The sequence below is a fragment of the Callithrix jacchus genome, chromosome 22 (assembly GCF_049354715.1).
Source record: "Callithrix jacchus isolate 240 chromosome 22, calJac240_pri, whole genome shotgun sequence".
Lineage (NCBI taxonomy): Eukaryota > Metazoa > Chordata > Mammalia > Primates > Cebidae > Callithrix > Callithrix jacchus.
Window position 1 is genome coordinate 34,054,477 of NC_133523.1, and position 19,937 is coordinate 34,074,413.

At 52.4% G+C, this 19,937-nt stretch overlaps 1 protein-coding gene across 6 annotated transcripts in view; it reads left to right on the plus strand.

Annotated features, from left to right (window-relative positions):
- RYR1 (ryanodine receptor 1) overlaps positions 1–19,937 on the plus strand; it is a 149,654-nt gene that overhangs the window by 31,217 nt on the left and 98,500 nt on the right. For all 6 annotated transcript variants that reach the window (XM_078359289.1, XM_078359292.1, XM_078359290.1 and 3 more), the window contains exons 22-33: positions 40–143; positions 899–982; positions 2,343–2,650; positions 4,161–4,363; positions 5,510–5,684; positions 5,849–6,057; positions 8,964–9,358; positions 10,722–10,854; positions 12,828–12,988; positions 13,522–13,687; positions 18,691–18,777; positions 18,965–19,191. In XM_078359289.1, the coding sequence (XP_078215415.1) occupies positions 40–143; positions 899–982; positions 2,343–2,650; positions 4,161–4,363; positions 5,510–5,684; positions 5,849–6,057; positions 8,964–9,358; positions 10,722–10,854; positions 12,828–12,988; positions 13,522–13,687; positions 18,691–18,777; positions 18,965–19,191 (2,252 nt within the window). The remainder of the gene's footprint in view (positions 1–39; positions 144–898; positions 983–2,342; positions 2,651–4,160; positions 4,364–5,509; positions 5,685–5,848; positions 6,058–8,963; positions 9,359–10,721; positions 10,855–12,827; positions 12,989–13,521; positions 13,688–18,690; positions 18,778–18,964; positions 19,192–19,937) is intronic.

The following is a 19,937-nucleotide window of genomic DNA, read 5'->3' on the forward strand; positions in this document are numbered from 1 at the left end:
GAAGGGGAGCCTGAGGCGTTGACCCCGGGGTTTCTCCAGGTTCGGGATGATAACAAGAGGCTGCACCCGTGTCTTGTGGACTTCCACAGCCTTCCAGAGCCTGAGAGGAACTACAACCTGCAGATGTCAGGGGAGACGCTCAAGTGAGGGCCCAGGGGAGCCGGGGGCTGGGGCTGGCTGCTGGCATGGTTGGGGAGCGGGGCAAGGAGAGATGGGGCAGGAGGTAGAGACTTAAAGAGAAAAGGATGGAGGGCACAGGGATTGTGAGACAGAAACAAACAGGGAGTGGCCGGGCACGGTGGCTCATGCCTGTAATCCCAGCACTTTGGGAGGCCAACACGGGAGGATCACTTGAGGTCAGGAGTTCGAGACCAGCCTGGCCAACATGGCGAAACCCCGTTTCTACTAAAAATACAAAAATTAGCCAGGTGTGGTGGTGCATGCCTGTAATCCCAGCTACTCAGGAGGCTGAGGCAGGAGAATCGCTTGAATCTGGGAGGCAGAGGTTGCAGTGAGCTGAGATCATGCCCCTGCACCCCAGCCTGGGTGATGGAACGAGACTCCATTTCAAAAAAAAAAAAAAGAAGAAGAGGAAGCAAACAGCAAACAAGAAAGAGAGAGAAAGAAAAGGCAGGGATGAGAAGAGAGAGAGATGCAGAAAGAGACAGGAGAAAGCAGCAGACAGGAAGAGACAGATGTCATCAGTTACACAGACAAAGATGCAGGGAAAGACAGAAGTCAAGGAGCCCGAGACCACGACCAAGAGGGATAGGGCCAGAGCCCCCAGACACCGGAGCAGCAGAGGCAGAGGGAGCTGGAGATGCTGAGGCTGTGGGAGGAGGTGGGGGCAGGGAGCTCTGAGGGGTGTGACCTGTTGCCCCGGCTCCCCCACCCCCAGGACTCTGCTGGCTCTGGGCTGCCATGTGGGCATGGCAGACGAGAAGGCGGAGGACAACCTGAAGAAGACAAAACTCCCCAAAACGTGAGTGTGGGCGGCCAGGTCCTGTCTGGGGATGGGCTGAGGGCTGGGGATGCCATGCTAAGGGCTGGGAAGGTCCAGGGGTCTTGCGGGGAGGCTGAGATTAGAGAGGAAGGAGCCTTGGGTTAGGGCGAAGGTCATAGGGTCAGGGCTTTGGGGTCAGAAGTCAATGTCCGGGATTGAGGAGTTAGGAGTTCCAGAGAAGGAGAGAGGGTGAGTCCAGGATCCAGGGTCAGGGTCTGCCTGGAGTCAGGGAAAATGGGAGCAGAGGTCATATGTCTACGTTAAGGGGAGAGGTTGATGGTAAGAGGTGAGAATCTGCATGTTGTTGGAGTTGTAAGTAAGGGATCTTGAAATTATAGGTGAGTGATTACAGGTCCTGAGTTCAGAGGTCAAAGACTCCAAAACCAGGAGTTTGGGGGCGATGAGGCATGGGATCAGAGTAAGAAACCTCCAAGTGGGCTGGATGAGGTGGCTGACACCTGTAATCCCAGCATTTTGGGAGGTTGAGGCAGGAAGATCACTTGAGCCCAGTTTGAGACCAGCCTGGGCAACTTGGCGAGACCCCTCTTCAAAAAAATTAAAAATTAGCAGGGGGTGGTGGTGGCAAGTGCCTGTAGTTCCAGCAATTTGGGAGGGTGAGATGGGAGGATTGCTTGAGCCCAGGAGTTTGAGGCTGCAGTGAGCTGTGATTGCACCACTGCACTCCAGCCTGGGTGACAGAACGTAGAACAAGACCTTGTCTCAAAAAAACAAAAAGAGCCAGGTGCAGTGGCTCATGCCTGTAATCACAGCATTTTGGGGGCTGAGGCGGGTGGCTCACTTGAGGTCAGGGGTTCGAGACCAGCCTGACCAACATGGAGAAACCCCGTCTCTACTAAAAACACAAAATTAGCCGGGCGTGGTGGTGCATGCCTGTAATCCCAGCTACTCAGGAGGCTGAGACAGGAGAATCGCTGGAACCCAGAGGCAGAGGTTGCAGTGAGGCGAGATTGCACCATTGCACTCCAGCCTGGGCAACAAGAACGAAACTCCATTAAAAAAAAAAAGAGAGAAAACCCTCAAAGTTAGTGGCGAGAGGTCCGAGAGAGTGCCGTTTAGAGATAGGGGTCCCAAAGTCAAGACAAAGGGGTCACAGAGGCCAAGGTCAGTGGCGCCAAAGCCCTTGCTAGTGTACCAGGACTTTGGGGTCAGAGGCCAGGGATCCCAAAGCTTATTCTAAAATTTCATAGAACTGCAACCTTAGATCAAAGGTCAGAAATGCCAAAGCTGGGACAAGGGCCAGCAGTCAGGGACCCGTAGCACAGAGCCTGGAAGTGGAGGTGAGGGCCTTGTCCCCACCGAGCCCCTGCCACACCCGCAGGTATATGATGAGCAACGGGTACAAGCCGGCTCCGCTGGACCTGAGCCACGTGCGACTGACGCCGGCGCAGATGACGCTGGTGGACCGTCTGGCAGAAAATGGGCACAACGTGTGGGCCCGAGACCGAGTGGGCCAGGGCTGGAGCTACAGCGCAGTGCAGGACATCCCCGCACGCCGAAACCCTCGGCTGGTGCCCTACCGCCTGCTGGATGAGGCCACCAAGCGCAGCAATCGGGACAGCCTCTGCCAGGCCGTGCGAACCCTGCTGGGCCACGGCTACAACGTGGAGCCGCCTGACCAGGAACCCAGTGAGCGCTCACCCCAGCCCTGGCCCAATGCCTACCCCGACTGACCTCAGCCCCGACCCCTAATCTCTGACCTGACTCATTCCCCAAATGGGCTATATCTTTTTCTTTTAATTATTTTTATTTTTTTAAGAGACAGGTTCTCGCTATGTTGCCCAGGCTGGAGTGCAGTGGCTATTCACAGGCACGATCCCACTACTGAGCAGCACGGGAGTTTTGACCTGCTCCGTTTCTGACCTGGGCCGGTTCACCCCTCCTTATGTAACCTGGTGGTCCTCTGCTCCCAGGTCACCATATTGATGATTAGTGTAGACACCTGATGGGCATAGCACACTACAGCCCAGGACTCCTGGGCTCAAGTGATCCTCCCACCTCAGCCTCCCAAGTAGCTGGGACTACAGGCACATGCCACCGTGCCTGGCATCTTATTTTATTTTATTTTTTTTGAGACCAAGTCTCACTCTGTCACCCAGGCTGGAGTGCAGTGATGCGATCCCGGCTCACTGCAACCTCTGCTGCCCAGGTTCAAGCAATTCTCCTGCCTCAGCCTCCCGAGTGGCTGGGATTGCAGGTGCCTGCGACCATGCCCTGCTAATTTTAGTAGTTTTTAGTAGAGATGGGGTTTCACCATCTTGGCCAGGCTGGTCTTGAACTCCTGACTTCGTGATCTACTCGCCTTAGCCTCCCAAAGTGCTGGGATTACAGGCGTAAGCCACCAAACTTGGACCCAAATGGGCTATATCTATCACATCGAGCAGACTGACCAGGAGGTTAGAGAGGACTGACCCCTCCCTATAACTGTGACCCTTACCCCAGCTCCAACTCAGACCCTGATGAACCGCTTCCCTTGACCTGACTCAAGCCCTGCCTAGGCTATGAGACGTCAGCCTAGAACCCAATGAGTGCCAACCCCCACCCCTCACCGATTCCTGACCTCTAGCTTTGACCCCTAACCACGAATCTCTGAATTGTAGCTACCACATGGAGACACCCAACCAAGGACTTAGAGAGTCTCTCACCCCTACCCGTCACCTGACCCCTGACCTATCACTGACTCCCAATCCCAGCCTTGACCCCAAACCCTGGCTATGGTCCCCAACCTTCAGTTTCTCAACTCCTGGCCCCAAACCGAATTTCCATCCCCTCGGTAACCCTGGCTCTGACCTCCAATCCTGGTCTCAACCCTTGATTCTAATCAACCCTAATCTTGACCCTTAACCCCAGACCATAACTGAGCAGTTCACTGACCTGGCTTTCTCCTTCTGTGTCTCTGTCAGTATCTCTGTTCTCCGAGAACTCTGGCTGCTACAGAGATGGGGGTCTCTCTCACCAGGTCCCTACCTTTCTCTGACTATTCTGAGGGTCCCCAATTCTCCTCTAACTCCATGAAATTGACCCTCTTCCCACAGTTCCCCAAAGCCCTTTCCATCCCTCGTATCTTCTACCAACTCCTCAATGTCTTGGGACCCACCTCGTCCCCAGCCTCTCTGACCCTGCCTGGCCTCATTTGTAGGTCAGGCGGAGAACCAGTCTCGCTGGGACCGGGTGCGCATCTTCCGGGCGGAGAAATCCTATGCAGTGCAGAGCGGCCGCTGGTACTTCGAGTTTGAAGCAGTGACCACAGGCGAGATGCGAGTGGGCTGGGCGAGGCCCGAGCTCAGGCCTGATGTAGAGCTGGGAGCTGACGAGCTGGCCTATGTCTTCAATGGGCACCGTGTGGGTACCTCCTTGGGCACCATTCTGCCAAGTCCTATGGTCTCTCCCACAGCTCATCCACTCTGGTCCTGCCTCTGTTTGTGCCTCACTCTGTCCCTGCTTCCTGCATCTACTGTACCACTCATTCATCCATCTATCCATCTATCCATTCAACCAATGATTCATCCATCCATCCATCTGTCAGACATCCATCTATTCAACCAGCAATTTATCCATCCATCCATCTATCATCCATTTATCCATCCATCCAGCCAGCCAACCAACCATCCATCCATCATCCATCTATATATCCATCCAGCCAACCAACCATCCATCCATCCAACCAACATAGGGAGACCCCATCTCTACAAAAAATAAAAATAAAAAATTAGCCAGGCATGGTAGCATGCACATATAGTTCCATCATCCATCCATTCATCCATTCATCTATCTGTCATCTATCCATCTGACCAGCCAACCATGAATCCACCCATCCGTTCAATCATCTATCATCCATCCAACCAACCATTCATCCATCCGTTCTTTCAACCAACTGTCCATCCATCCATTTAACAACCGTCTGTCCATCTGACAACCATTTATACAACCACCCTTCCCTCCCTCCCTCCGTCCATCATCCATGTATCCATCTTTGCACCTACTTACACTTGCTTATTTCTCTGCAACCACCCAGGTAGACTCTCAACTTTCTAGTCATTCTTCTGTCCAGCCATATGCCCAACCTTCCCATCCACTCATCTGTCTCATTATCCGCCCATCCATTTTGTGCACATATATGAGCATGCATGGATCTGTATGAGGGACACTGATAGGTTCATTTTTCCTTTCCATCCCTCTGCTTGCTGCTGCCTCCAGCACCCCCCACTATCACTTTGGTGGTCTGCATAATCCCAGCCATAGCAACAGCAGAGAACCCAGGCAGAAGGGATGAAGCACAGAGATTAGTGTGGAGGGAAATTCCTGGGATCACGGATGTAAATGTGAGGCAAGATGGAGACACTGTGGGGTGACCCCTCTTCCGTACCACATACCCTGAACCTGACGCTTCGAGTGTCTGTCTTCACATATCTCTCCCTCCCTGCTTCCTTCTCTCTTCATTTCTCTGAGTGTCTCCCAACACCATGTATTCCCTGCACCTTCCCACAGGGCCAGCGCTGGCACTTGGGCAGTGAACCATTTGGGCGCCCCTGGCAGCCGGGTGATGTCGTTGGCTGCATGATCGATCTCACAGAGAACACCATTATCTTCACCCTCAATGGCGAGGTCCTCATGTCTGACTCAGGCTCCGAAACAGCCTTCCGGGAGATTGAGATCGGAGACGGTGAGGGCTGAGACCCCTGCACCCGCCCTTTCTGGCTTTCCTCTGTCTCTCCTGACCCTGCATGGTGCTTCTGCCTCCAGCTCTCCCATCCCTACCTCCTCCCCTCGGCTCCCCTTGCCCTGTCCACCCGCCCTCACCCCTGCCCATGCATCCCCTCCCACCAGGCTTCCTGCCTGTCTGCAGCTTGGGACCTGGCCAGGTGGGTCACCTGAACCTGGGCCAGGACGTGAGCTCCCTGCGGTTCTTTGCCATCTGTGGCCTCCAGGAAGGCTTCGAGCCATTTGCCATCAACATGCAGCGCCCTGTCACCACTTGGTTCAGCAAAAGCCTGCCCCAGTTTGAGCCAGTGCCCCTCGAACACCCTCACTATGAGGTAAGGACTGACCCCCCCAATGCCTTCTCATCTGCCTCCAAAGCTCCTTCTTTCCACTGTGCTCTTCCTTGAGTTTCTCCTTTCCCTCCATGATAGCACACAAACCACGTGGAAGCAAGTGTCAGAGTAATGGGCTCTTGGGCTGTGTAACTCGGGGGGTAACTTTGGCAAACCACAGCTTCCTGAGGTCCAGGTGCCTCACCTATAAAGTAGGGGAAAGCCAGCCTGGGCAACAAGCAAAACCCCATCTCTAAAAAATAAAAATATTAAGGCCAGGCATGGTGGCTTACGCCTGTAATCCTAGCACTTAGGGAGGCTGAGGTGGGAGGATCTCTCTTGAGCCCAAGAGTTCAAACCAGCCTTAGCAACAGAGGGAGACCCCATCTCTACAAAAAATTAAAAAATGAACCAGGCGTGTAGTACGCACATATAGTTGCAGCTACTCAGGAGGCTGAGACCGGAGGGTTGCTTGATTCCAGGAGGCCAAGGCTGCCGTCAATTAGCCAGATGTGGTGGCGCATGCCTGTAATTCCCGCTGCTTGAAGGGCTGAGGCAGGAGAATCACTTGCACCTGGGAGACAGAGGTTACAGCAAGCCGAGATTGTGCCACTGCACTCCAGCCTGGGCAAGAAGAGTGAAACTCCGTCTCAAAAAAAAAAAAAAAGCTAAATGCTGCCATGAGCTGTGCTCACATCACTGCACTCCAGCCTAGGAGACAGAACAAGATGCTATCTCAAAAAAAATTTTTTTTGGCCGGGCATGATGGCTCACACCTGTATCCCAGCACTTTGAGAGGCTGAGGTGAGGGGATCACCTGCGGTCAGGAGTTCGAGACCAGCCTGACCAACGTGGAAAAACCCCGTCTCTACTAAAAATACCAAATTAGGCGGGCGTGGTGGCGCATGCCTGTAATCCCAGCTACACTCGGGAGGCTGAGGCAGGAGAATCGGTTAAACCCGGCAGGCAAAAGTTGTGATGAGCCGAGATCGCTCCATCACACTACAGCCTGGGCAACAAGAACAAAATTCTGTCTCGGAAAAAAAAATTTTTTTTTTAATAAATAAGTTTTAAAAATTAGCTGGGTGCCATGGCACACACCTAGAGTCCCAGCTACTTGGCAGACTGAGGCAGGAGGATCCTCTGAGCTCAGGAGGTCGAGGCTGCCGTGAGCTGATCGCACCATGGCACTCCAGCCTGAGCAAAGAGCCAGACTCTGTCTCAAAAAATAAAAAAGTAAAATACAAAAAGGAGGAAGCTCTATAGGGAAGGCATGCAAGAATTGTGCTGAGTACAAAGTACGTGTGTCTCGTTCCGGTGGCTGTCTTGGGTCTCAGTCCACCTGGAGCTGGGGCTGGCATCGTCTCATTAACAACTGCGTTGTTGACTCGTCACCTCAAGGTAATCGCTGGAATTTTGCAGCTGGGCCTCCAGGCTTGGTCTGTCTGTCTCAAGATTAGCCCCTGGAACCTCTGAGTAAGCCCATAATTAGATACAAACATATCGTTAGATAAATTATCCATGGCGTAAAGGAGTTTATGGTGAGAAAGAGAGGGATGTGGTGGTTGAAAGTCCATTTTGGCTGGGCACAATGGCTCACGCCTGTGATCCTGGGGCCCAGGAGTTCAAAACCAGCCTAGGCAACATAGCGAGACCCTGTCTCTACAAAAAATAAGCAAAATTAGCTGGGTGTGGTGGCATGCACCTGTAGTCCCAGCTACTTAGGAGGCTGAGTTGGGAGGATGGCTTGAGTACAGGAGGTCGAGGCTGCAGTGAGCCAAGATCTCGCCACTGCATTCCAGCCAGAGCAACAGAACGAGACCCTGTCTCAAATAAATAAATACACACATAAATAAGAAAATAAAACAAAAAAAGAAAGTACCTGTCAAGGATCTATCTTAAGACTAAGGAGAAGAAAAACTAAAAGATTTCTGCAGTAAGCTTTAAGGTTACATGCTGAGACTCAACAGAAAAGAAAGAAAAGTTTAAAAATGCATTGAAATTGGCTGGCTCGGTGGCTCATGCCTGGAATCTCAGCACTTTGGGAGGCCGAGGTGGGTGGATCATGAGCTAAGGAGTTCAAGGTCAGGAGTTCGAGGTCAGACTGACCAACATGGTGAAACCTCCGGGCATGATGGTACATGCCTGTAATCCCAGCCACTCAGGAGGCTGAGGCAGGAGAGTCACTTGAACCCGGGAGGCGGAGGTTGCAGTGAGCCGAGTTCTCACCCCTGCACTCCAGCCTGGGCAAAACTGTCTCAAAAAGAAAAAGCATTGAAGTTGGCCAGACTCGGTGGCTCACGCCTGTAATCCCAGCACTTTGGGAGATGGAGGTGCAGATATTACTTGAGGTCAGGACTTCAAGAGCAGCGTGGCCAACATGGTGAAACCCCATATCTACCAAAAATACAAAAATTAGCTGGGTGTGATGGCTCGTGCCTATAATCCCAGCTACTCAGGAGGCTGAGGCACAAGAAGTGTTTGAACCCTGTAGACAGAGGTTGCGGTGAGCCAAGATCCTGCCACTGCACTCCAGCCTGGGCGACAGAGCAAGAATGTGTCTCAAAAAGAAAAAATGCATTGAAGTTGAGCTGCCTGGTTACAGAATGACAGAATGGGTGGTTGGATGGACGTACGTAGGTTTTTCCATCGTACATCCAGCGTGATTCCAGCGTGTGTCCGGGGCTGCATAGGGAGCCCGGAGAAAGGTTGCGGAGGGCTGCAAGCACCGCGGGGCCCAGCGGTGTACCCGCCGGGAGCTTCATCCGCCTGCAGGAGGGGGCGCCCTTGACTAATTCCCACGCAGGCACTCTGTGGCCTATGGTGGCTCCGTGTGTGACCAGGTGTAGGACCAACGGCCTGGCCTGGCCCACCTGCCCAGCTCAGTGCTCCACTCCCCGCCACCCCAGGTGTCCCGAGTGGACGGCACTGTGGACACGCCCCCCTGCCTGCGCCTGACCCACCGCACCTGGGGCTCCCAGAACAGCCTGGTGGAGATGATCTTCCTGCGGCTGAGCCTCCCAGTCCAGTTCCACCAGCACTTCCGCTGCACGGCTGGGGCCACCCCGCTGGCACCACCCGGCCTGCAGCCCCCCGCCGAGGACGAGGCCCGGGCGGCGGAACCCGACCCTGACTACGAAAGCCTGCGCCGCTCGGCTGGGGGCTGGGGCGAGGCCGAGAACGGGAAAGAAGGGACTTCGAAGGAGGGCGCCCCAGGGGGCACGCAGCAGGCCGGGGGAGAGGCACAGCCTGCCAGGGCAGAGAATGAGAAGGACGCCACCACAGAGAAGAACAAGAAGAGAGGGTGAGTCCAGGGGGCCCAGAGTCGGGCTTGAGGGCTGCCTTGGGACCCCCAAGTAGGTAACCACAGTAACCTGGGAAACCCCCGTTTTACCCCAAAGTAGCTCCATATATGCTAAGCAAAGTAAGAATACCGAGAGAGCCTATCATGTCTCCAATCAACCCCGTTATTTTCCTGAGGTGCCCTAATGTCCCTAAGAATATCTACTTGGGTACCCTACTGTATGTATGGAGAACTCTCTTATCCTTGAGTACCTGGAGGACCCCAAAGGCCTTCGCCTAGTGCACCTCATCACCCGTGGACACTAAAAAGGACTTCAGTATCTTCCTGGGAGAATTTACTGTACCCTAAGGTATCCCAGTGAACACCCAATGGTCTTCTAAATGGGGATCCTTTCTGTGTCACAAATGTACCCCCCAAAAGCTAACTTAAAGGAAGCAACCTTGCCCTCCCAGGTTCAAGCGATTCTCCTGCCTCAGCCTCCCCAGTAGCAGGGATTACAGGCAGGCGCCACCACCCCCAGCTAATTTTTGTATTTTTAGTAGAGAAGGGGTTTCACCATGTTGGCCAGGCTGGTCTCAAACTCCTGACCTCAGGTGTGAGCCACCGTGCCCAGCTCCTTTTTTTTTTTTTTTTTTTTTTTCCTGAGACGGAGTCTCGCTCTGTTGCCTAGGCTGGAGTGCAACAGCACAATCTCAGCTCACTGTAACCTCCACCTCCCAGGTTCAAGCAATTCTGCCTCAGCCTCCCTAGTAGCTGGGATTACATGCATGTGCTCCACACCCGGCTAATATTTTTATTTTTGGTAGAGACGGGTTTTCACCATGTTGGCCAAGCTGGTCTCCTGACCTCAGGTGACCCCTACCATGGCAGTGGTTTTCAGTGGGATTGAAAACCCACTGTGTCTCTTGGTGGGTATTTGGAAATGATGGAGTCTTTGTGGTCATAACAGTTTGGGGGGGGCTGCTGCTTCTGGGTGGGGGCCGCAGGGGTTCCACTTGCCTTGCAGTGTACAAAACAGTGCCGCACAATGAAGAATTGTCCTTTTTCAAGGAATTGTCCTTTTCACCCATATGAGAAATACACGTGGGAAATGCTGACTTAGGGAGACCCCCGTGTACCCCAGTGGGGGCCCCCATATTCCCAGAAGGTGCCTTTAATTTGGATAACTCAGCATCCACAGGCGCAGAGTGCAGTGCTTTCAGAATGGATGAGGCTGGGGTGGGTGGGAGTTCCAGCCCTCCAGAGGCAAGACCTGGAGTGTTAGAAGCAGGGTGTAGCCAGGCCCGATGTGGGGGCATGCATGTTGCGTGAGGAGGGCTGGGCTTGAATGCTGGTTCTCATGGCGCCTCTCACCCACTACCAGCTTCTTATTCAAGGCCAAGAAAGTCGCCATGATGACCCAACCACCGGCCACCCCCACACTGCCCCGACTCCCTCGAGATGTGGTGCCTGCAGACAACCGTGATGACCCGGAGATTATCCTCAACACCACCACGGTGTGGACCAGGAACCCTCAATTTTGGGGTCCCCCACATAGCCTGGGCACTTCTAAGTTTCCAAGTTTAGTGTTATTGTCACCAGTAACTTCCCACCTTGCACTAGGGACCCCCCACTACACACCAGAAACTCACAAAATGTGGCGCACATGGATTTAATCCTTTGAAGCCCTGAACCCATATAGCTAGTGGCCTGCAAATGGCAGGGGGGTGCGGTAGAGGTGTAAGGTGCGCTGACATAACTCCCGAGGATCCCAGAAACCAGAGCATAAGCCAATATAGAAAAGGAACCCATATAAACACAATGCCCCAAATGTAATACCTACTCTGATATATTTCTGGAATCAAAATTCATAATTGTCTTAATATGGTTTGGGGATTCCCCAAATCCAAAATGTTTTATAGACAGACTGGTGCAGGGTCCCGACTATTTTGGCACCAGGGACCAATTTCATGGAAGACAATTTTTCCATGGACCAGGGATGTGGGGAGGGATGGTTTCAGGATGAAACTGTTCCATCTTGGATCATCAGGCAAAGATTCTTTTTTTTTTTTTCTGTTGCCCGGGCTGCAGTGCAGTGGCACAATCTCCTCTCATTGCAATCTCCACCTCCTGGGTTCAAACAATCCTCCTGCCTTGGCCTCTCTAGCAGCCGGGATTACAGGCACCTGCCACCACATCCAGCTAATTGTTGTAATTTTAGTAGAGATGGGGTTTCGCCTTGTTGGCCAGGCTGGTCTCAAATTCCTCAACTCAGGTGATCCACCCACCTCTACCTCCTAAAGTACTGGGATTATAGGCATGAGCCACTGTGCCTGGCCATGGATTCTTTTCTTTTCTTTTTTTCCTTAGTTTAAGGCATCCTGCCTGAATCAGCACGTAGATTCTTACAAGGAGTACTCAGCCTAGATCCTTCGGATCCTGGTACCAGTCCACAGCCTGGGAGCTGGGGATTCCTGGCCTTGAAGTTAGGATCGTGGGCCACCTGAGTGCCACTGGGAAGTCACTTCCCCACTCCATGCCTTCTCTCCTACGGAAGTGCTATGATTTTTCTATCAGTAGAATGAGGGTAAAGATTACCCCTACCTGATATGGAGGATGAAGTGAATTCATCTGTATGCAGACCTTAAAACAGGCCCGGCGTGGTGGCTCACATTCATAGTCCCAGAATGTCGGGAGGCCAGGGTGGGAGGATCACTTGAGTCCAGGAGTTTGAGGCTGCAGTGAGCCATAATGGTGCCTCCACACTCCAGCCTGGGCGACCCAAACTCAAAAAAAAAAAGAAGGAAATTTCGAAAAAAAAGACCTTAGCACAGTCAGTGTTATTTGTGAGTGATTATTTAATTATTTTATTTATTTATTTATGAGATGGTGTCTCACTCTGTAGCCCAGGCTGGAGTGCAATGGCGCAATCTCTGCTCACGGCAACCTCTGCCTCCCGGGTTCAAGTGATTCTCCTGCCTCAGCCTCCCAAGAAGCTGGGACTACCGGTGCGTGCCAGCACACCCGGCTAATTTTTGTACTTTTAGTAGAGACGGGGTTTCACCATGTTAGTCAGGCTGATCTCAAACTCCTGACCTCAGGTGATCTGCCCACCTCGGCCTCCCGAAGTGCTGGGATTACAGATGTGAGCCACCACACCTGGCCTGCAATTATTTATTTATCACTCTGCTGTAACCTGTGAGGAACCCAAATATGATGCTAAATCCATACAGCTAATGGCCCACAAATGGCAGGGGTACAGGAAGGGCATAAGGCACACTGATATAACTCCCTGGGAATATTGTCAATATTCCCAAGGGACTCCTGAATCTAGACATTTACAAGTTGACACCAAAACAGACATAACCAGGGAATAGGGGGTCTCAGATCCAACAACTTCCTCTTAAACTCTCAGAGGACTCAATAGTCCAGGGAGCCCGAGTCCCCAGGCTTCCAGACTGACCACGGATTCCCCTCCTTGTGTCCCCAGTACTATTACTCTGTGAGGGTCTTTGCCGGTCAGGAGCCCAGCTGTGTGTGGGTGGGCTGGGTCACCCCTGACTACCATCAGCACGACATGAGCTTCGACCTCAGCAAGGTCCGGGCCGTGACGGTGACCATGGGGGACGAACAAGGCAACGTTCACAGCAGGTGCCAGGACTGTGGGGAGGTGGGAGGTGCAGGGCGGGCAGGGCGGGGAGGGTGGGAGGGAGTGGGAGCTCTGTGGCTGCCTGGCTGTGGGACCTGGGGACCTTCTGGAGCGGGAGGATGCTCTGGAGCACTGGGCACCCAGCTCGGAAGCTTCCCTCCTTTTTTCTTCCTTCTCTCTTCCTGCCCTGGTGTTTTTCTTCTCCTCCTCCTGTTTCCCCCTTTCTACCTTGTTTTCTCCTTTTCCTTCTCATCCTTTCACCTCACCCTCCTCCTTCTCCATTATCTCCTTCTCTCTCCTGCTTCCCTTCCATTTCCTCCTTCCAGAACCCCCCTCCCCCACCACCCGCAAGTCCACCCCGCACCAGCTCCTAGGAGCTCAGGGTCCAGGGGGTTTCAGTGCTCAGGTCTGCAGGGGGTAGACGTTTGGGGATGGAACTCTGAGGTCGTGTGTTTCTAGGAGCTTGGGGAGGGGGTTGTCCAGGGTCCAGAGCTACTCAGATGACAAGTGCAGTGACTGCTTCTGTCTCCTGCAGCCTCAAGTGCAGCAACTGCTACATGGTGTGGGGTGGGGACTTTGTGAGTCCCGGGCAGCAGGGCCGGATCAGCCACACGGACCTTGTCATTGGCTGCCTGGTGGACTTGGCCACTGGCTTAATGACCTTTACAGCCAATGGCAAAGAAAGCAACACCTTTTTCCAGGTGAGTCCAGGCCACAGCAACTTAGAGAGCATCCTCATGTTCCAGCATCTCAGGGCAGCCCTTTTAGATGTCCCCTGAGGCCAGACCTCAGAGAGCTGGAACAGAAACAGCTCCTAGGCTGTCCTCAAGAGGTCGCTGGGAGACCACCTTGTTGAAACTTCATGAAACTAAGGCCCAGACTGGAGGAGGTGGAGTCCAGCCTTTTTTAAAAAAAATTGAGACAGGGTCTTGTCCTGTCGCCCAGACTGAGTGCATTGGCATGATCTCAGCTCACTGCAACCTTCACCTCCTGGGCTCAAGGGATTCTCCTGCTTCAGCCTCCTGAGTAGCTGGGATTACAGGCATGCATCATGACAGCTGGCTAAGTTTTGTATTTTTAGTAGAGACGAGGTTTCACCATATTGGCCAGGCTGGTCTCGAACTTCCGACCTCAAGTGATCCTCCTGCCTCGGTCTCCCAAAGTGCTGAGATTACATGTGTGAGCCACCGTGTCTGGCCAGAGTCCAGCCTTGACCTTGGAAAGAGGTCTCTATTCCCCCTTAGGCTGGGTGACACTAGTCACCAACTTCTCTCCAACCAGGGAGCACACTAGGATGGGCCAGAATCCTAAGGTGGCCTTCTCCTTTTCAACATTTCATTCTGAAAAATTTCAATCATACAGCAAAATGGAAGGAACTGTATAGATAACACCCTGTACCCACCGCCAAGGATCTACTATCAACATTGTAGCTGTTGGCTCGATCCCATATTAATCTACCTGTCCATTAATCTCTCTAAGCTGGGTTTGTACAACTTTATTTTTATTTTTTGGCATCCATCGTTGGCTATGAAATTTTATTGCATTTTATTTTATTTATTTTGAGACAGGGCCTCACTCTGTCCCCCAGACTGGAGTGCAGTGGTGTGATTGCAGCTGACTGCAGCCTCAGCTTCCCAGGCTCAAGTGATCCTTCCACTTCAGCCTCCTGAATAGCTGGGAACACAGGCACGTGCCGCCACACCCAGCTGATTTTTTTGTATTTATTGTAGAAACAGTGTCTCACTATGTTGCCCAGGCTAGTCTCAAACTCTAGTCTCAAGCAACCCTTCTGCCTCAGCCTCTCAAGGTGCTAGGATTGCTAGCATGAGCCACTGCTCTTGGCTAAAACTTTTTGTTAAATAGAGAATTAAAAACATATACAAGAATGGAATACCAGGTCGGGCATGGTGGCTCACGCCTGTAATCCCAGCACTTTGGGAGGCCAAGGTGGGCAAATCATGAGGTCAAGAGATCGAGACCAACCTGCCCAACATGGTGAAACCCCATCTCTACTAAAAATACAAAAATTAGCCAGGCATGATGGTGTGCACCTGTAGTCCCAGCTACCTGGAGGCTGAGGCAGGAGAATTGCTTGAACCTGGGAGGCAGAGGTTGCAGGGAGTCGAGATCCAGCCACTGCACTCCAGCCTGGTGATAGAGCAAGACTCCATCCCAAAAAAAAGGATGGAATAGCATAAAGAACTGCCATGCCCCTGTCACACAGCTTCAACTGTTACCCACTCACAAACAATCTTGTTTCATCTCTTTTGTCTGTTTTTTGAGAGAGGGTCTCCCTCTACCACCCAGTCTGGAGTACAGTGGCACAATCTCGGCTCACTGCAACCTCTGCATCCCAGGCTCAAGAGAGCCTCCAGCCTCAGCCTCCTGAGTAGCTGGGACTACAGGTGCACACCACCACGCCTGGCTAATTTTTGTATTTTTAGTGGAGACAGAATCTTGCTGTGTTGCCCATGCTGGTCTCAAACTCTTGGGCCCAAACAATCGTCCTACTTCAGCCTTCCAAAGTCCTGGGATGACAGGTATGGGCCACTGTGCCCAGCTTGTTTTAACTTTTTACATCTACTTCCCTTCCACATCCACCGGATAATTTTGAAGGAAATTGCAGATATCAGATAGTTTCATCTCTTTTCAGTGTATATCTTTGAAAGATGAGAATGATCTTAAGGAATTTAACCACAGTACCACTAACACCTAAAAAACCACGCAGTTGTTTCTAAATATCATCAAATATCCCGTTTGGGTACAGTTTCTCTGGGTACAGTTTCTCTGCTTGTCCCCAGAATGTCTTTTTACCATTTCTTTGTTTGAATTGGAATCTAAGTAGGGTCATATACTTTTTATTTATGATCCATTTGCATTTTTATTTTTTGAGATGGTGTCTCACTCTGTCACCCAGTCTTGGAGTTTAGTGGCTCAATCTCAGCTCATTGCAACCCTTGTCACCTGAGCTAAATCCTCCCAAGTAGGTGGCATTACAGGCGTGCACCGCCACACCTGGCTGTTTTTTGTATTTTGAGTAGAGACAGAGTCTCGCTATGTTGCCCGGCCTGGTCTTGAACTCCTGGGCTCAAGAGACCCTCCCACCTTGGCCTCCCAAAATGCTGGGATTGCAGTGTGAGCCAACATGTTCAACCTTATTTATTTATTTATTTAAATTTATTAAGACAGGGTCTCACTCTGTCACCCAGGCTGATGCTCAGTGGTGGAATCTTGGCTCCCTGCAGCCTCAACCTCCTGGGATCAAATGATCCTCCCGCCTCAGCCTCCCCAGTAGCTGGAACCACAGGCGTGCACCACTACACTTGGCTAATTTTGTATTTTTTACAGAGACGGCATTTCACCGTGTTGCCCAGTCTTGAACTCCCAACCTCTAACGATTCACCCACTTCTACCTCCCATGTAATCCCAGTATATAATCTTGTGCTGGGATTACAGGCATGCACCAGCATGCCCAACCCAGGGTCATTTACTTTAGCTGGTTGCTCTGTACCTTGAGTTTCATTTCATGTGTAGGTTCCCCCTCCACTTCCCTCCCCCAGCCGAGAATGTATTTGTTGAAGGAGTCAGGCTGTTTGTCCTATAGCCCTTTGCTCCTCAAAGTGTGGTCCCTGGATCTACCAGCAGGATCAGCATCACCTGGGAGATTGTCAGAGCTGCAGAATCTTTAGCTGGGTCTAGCGGTGCGTGCCTGCAGTTCCAGCTACTCTGGAGGCTGAGGCAGGAGGATCACTTGAGTCTGGGAAACAGAGGTTGTAGTGAGCTATGATCACACCTCTGCACTCCAGCCTGGGTGACAGAGTGAGACCCTACTTCTTAAAAAAAAATTCAAATGGGTCCAGGCATGGTGGCTCATGCCTGCAATCCCAGCACTTTGGGAGGCTGAGGCAGGAGGATCACGAGGTCAGGAGATCGAGACCATCTTGGCCAACATGGTGAAACCCTGTCTCTACTAAAAATACAAAAAATTAGCCAGGTGTGGTGGCACACACCTGTAGTCCCAGCTACTTGGGAGGCTGAGGCAGGAGAATTGCTTGAACATAGGCAATGGAGGTTGCAGTGAGCCAAGATCGACCCACTGCACTTCAGCCTGGGAGAGAGTGAGACTCCATCTCAAAAAAAAAAAAAAAAAAAAAAAAAAAGGCCAGATGTGGTGGCTTAAGTCTGTAATCCCAGCACTTTGGGAGGCCCCGAGGTGGGTGGATCACCTGAGGTCAGGAGTTTGAGATCACCCTGACCAACATGGTGAAACCCTGTCCCTACTAAAAATATAAAATTAGCCAGGCATGGTGGCACATGCCTGTGATCCCAGCCACTTAGGAGGCTGAGACAGGAGAACCCCTTGAACCAGGGAGGCAGAGGTTGCAGTGAGCAGAGATCAGGCCGTTGCATTCCAGCCTGGCAACAAAAGTAAAACTCGGTCCCAAAAATTAATTAATTAATTAAAATATAAATGCCGAGTCTCAGGCCCCTTCCCATGCCTGCCACATCAGAATCTGCATTTCAACAGGGTCCCAGGAGCTTCCTTTGCTTATGAAATCTGGAGAGGGCTGGCCTAGTTTTCCACAGCCTGGACCTGGCTGGTGCCTTCCTGTGGTGGCGGTTTAACATTTTCCTTTGTCCCCCGTATTTCCTGTAAACTGGGAGTTAGGTCCCAGGGTGCAATTAGATCAGGTTTGGTGTGGGCGAGACTGCTTCAGAGACAGTGTTGTTTGTGGAGGCGGAGGCTGGCCGGATGGGCTCCACTGAGAAAGACGGGAGGGGAGCAAGACAAGTCTGGGGACACTTCCCGGAATGTTTTGTTTTTTTTTTTTGTTTTGAGATAGGGTCTTGTTCTGTCACCCAGGCTGGAGTGCAGTAGTGGAATCATGGCTCACTGCAGCCTCGACCTCCCAGGCTCAAGCGATTCTCCCATCTCAGCCTCCTAAGTAGCTACAACAACAGATGTAGACCACCAAGCCTGGCTAATTTTTTATGTTTTGTAGAGATGGGGTCTCACTGTGTTGCCCAGGCTGCTCTCGAACTCTGTTTTTTTTTTGAGATGGAGTCTCACTGTGTTGCCCAGGCTGGAAGGCAGTGGTGCTATCTCAGCTCACTGCAACCTCCGCCTCCTGGGTTCAAGCGATTCTCCTGCCTCAGCCTCCCGAGTAGCTGGGACTACAGGCGTGCACCACCATGCCCAGCTAATTTTTGCATTTTTAGTAGAAACAGGGTTTCACCATGTTGGTCAGGCTGGTCTCGAACTCCTAACCTTGTGATTCACCTGCCTTGGCCTCCCAAAGTGCTGGGATTACAGGTGTGAGCCATTGCGCTTGATGTGCTCTTGAATTCTTAGGCTCAGATGACCCTCCCGCTTCAGCCTCCTAAAGTTTCAATATTACGGGCGTGAGCCACCGTTCTCTCTGGGTTTTGAAGAATGAGTATGCTTGGGAGAGAAATAGAAAAAAGCATTCCCAGTGCGCAGTGTGACGTGTGCACAGACCCAGATGACAGGTTGCCTTGGGAGACATAGAGGAGGTTGGCCTGGCTGGATGAGAGGTAGGACAGTCTAAGGGTGACCTCTGAACCATTTGAGCCTCTAACACCCAGATGAGGACCTGCCAATTAGCCCCAGAGTTTGAGGTCCAGAGTCAACGTTCCCTCCAGCCCACTCTCTCTCTCACCTTGTCCTCTTCTCCCCCGCCAGGTGGAACCCAACACAAAGCTGTTTCCTGCAGTCTTCGTCTTGCCCACCCACCAGAATGTCATCCAGTTTGAGCTGGGGAAGCAGAAGGTACGAGTGCCGTGATGGGGGCGCTAATAGGGGCAGGCTGAGGCAGGAGGTGTGTGTGTGGGAGGTCAGGCAGGCAGAGCCACTGAAGGGGAGGGGGCAATCCAAGAGGTCTCCCTGGAAGTGGTGTGTTGGGACGGTGGGGGTGGGAGCTGGCTATCTTGACCTATATGTGCCTCTCTGCCCTTAGAACATCATGCCGTTGTCAGCTGCCATGTTCCAGAGCGAGCGCAAGAACCCAGCCCCACAGTGCCCGCCACGGCTGGAGATGCAGATGCTGATGCCAGTGTCCTGGAGCCGCATGCCCAACCACTTCCTGCAGGTGGAGACGCGCCGTGCCGGCGAGCGGCTGGGCTGGGCCGTGCAGTGCCAGGAGCCGCTGACCATGATGGCGCTGCACATCCCCGAGGAGAACCGGTCAGGGCCAGCCCAGCGACGCAGGGGTGGGCAGGTGTTGCGAGCCCTCTGGAGTCTGAGTCCAACTCAGTGCCTTCCCCCAGCACGACCCTAGGATTCCAGACAACACCCTGGGAAGCTCCAGACCTACCTCAGGGACCTCTAGGCCACCCCAGTGGACCGAAGACCCATCCTAAGGGACCCCAGGGGCCCAGACCCTCCCCACAGGGCCCCAAACCCATACCAAGGAGCCAGACCCACATCAAAGAGCCAGACAACTCCCCAGGGTGCCCCAACTTCACCCCAGGATCCCTGGACATTATTCGGGGAGGCTTAGATGCACCCTAGAGTCTCTTGGGTGTATCCAGGGAGACTTTAAGAAGAATCCCATGGAGATCTCAAACCCACCCCAGGGACTCAGACCCACCTAGGGTCACAGATGCATGGCCCTGTGGATGGCAGGATTACTCCTTTTTTTTTTTTTTTTTTTTTTTTGTTTCAGAAGAAGTCTTGTTTTGTCCCCCAGGCTGGAGTGCGGTGGTGCAATCTCAGCTCACTGCAACCTCCACCTCTGGGTTCAAGCAATTTTCCTGCTTCAGCCTCCCAAGTAGCTGGGATTACAGGCATGCACCACTATGCCTGGCTAATTTTTTGAATTTTTAGTAGAGATGGGGTTTCTCCATGTTGGTCAGGCTGGTCTTGAACTCCCGATCTCAGGTGATCAGCCTGCCTCAGCCTCCCAGAGTGCTGGGATTACAGGCGTGAGC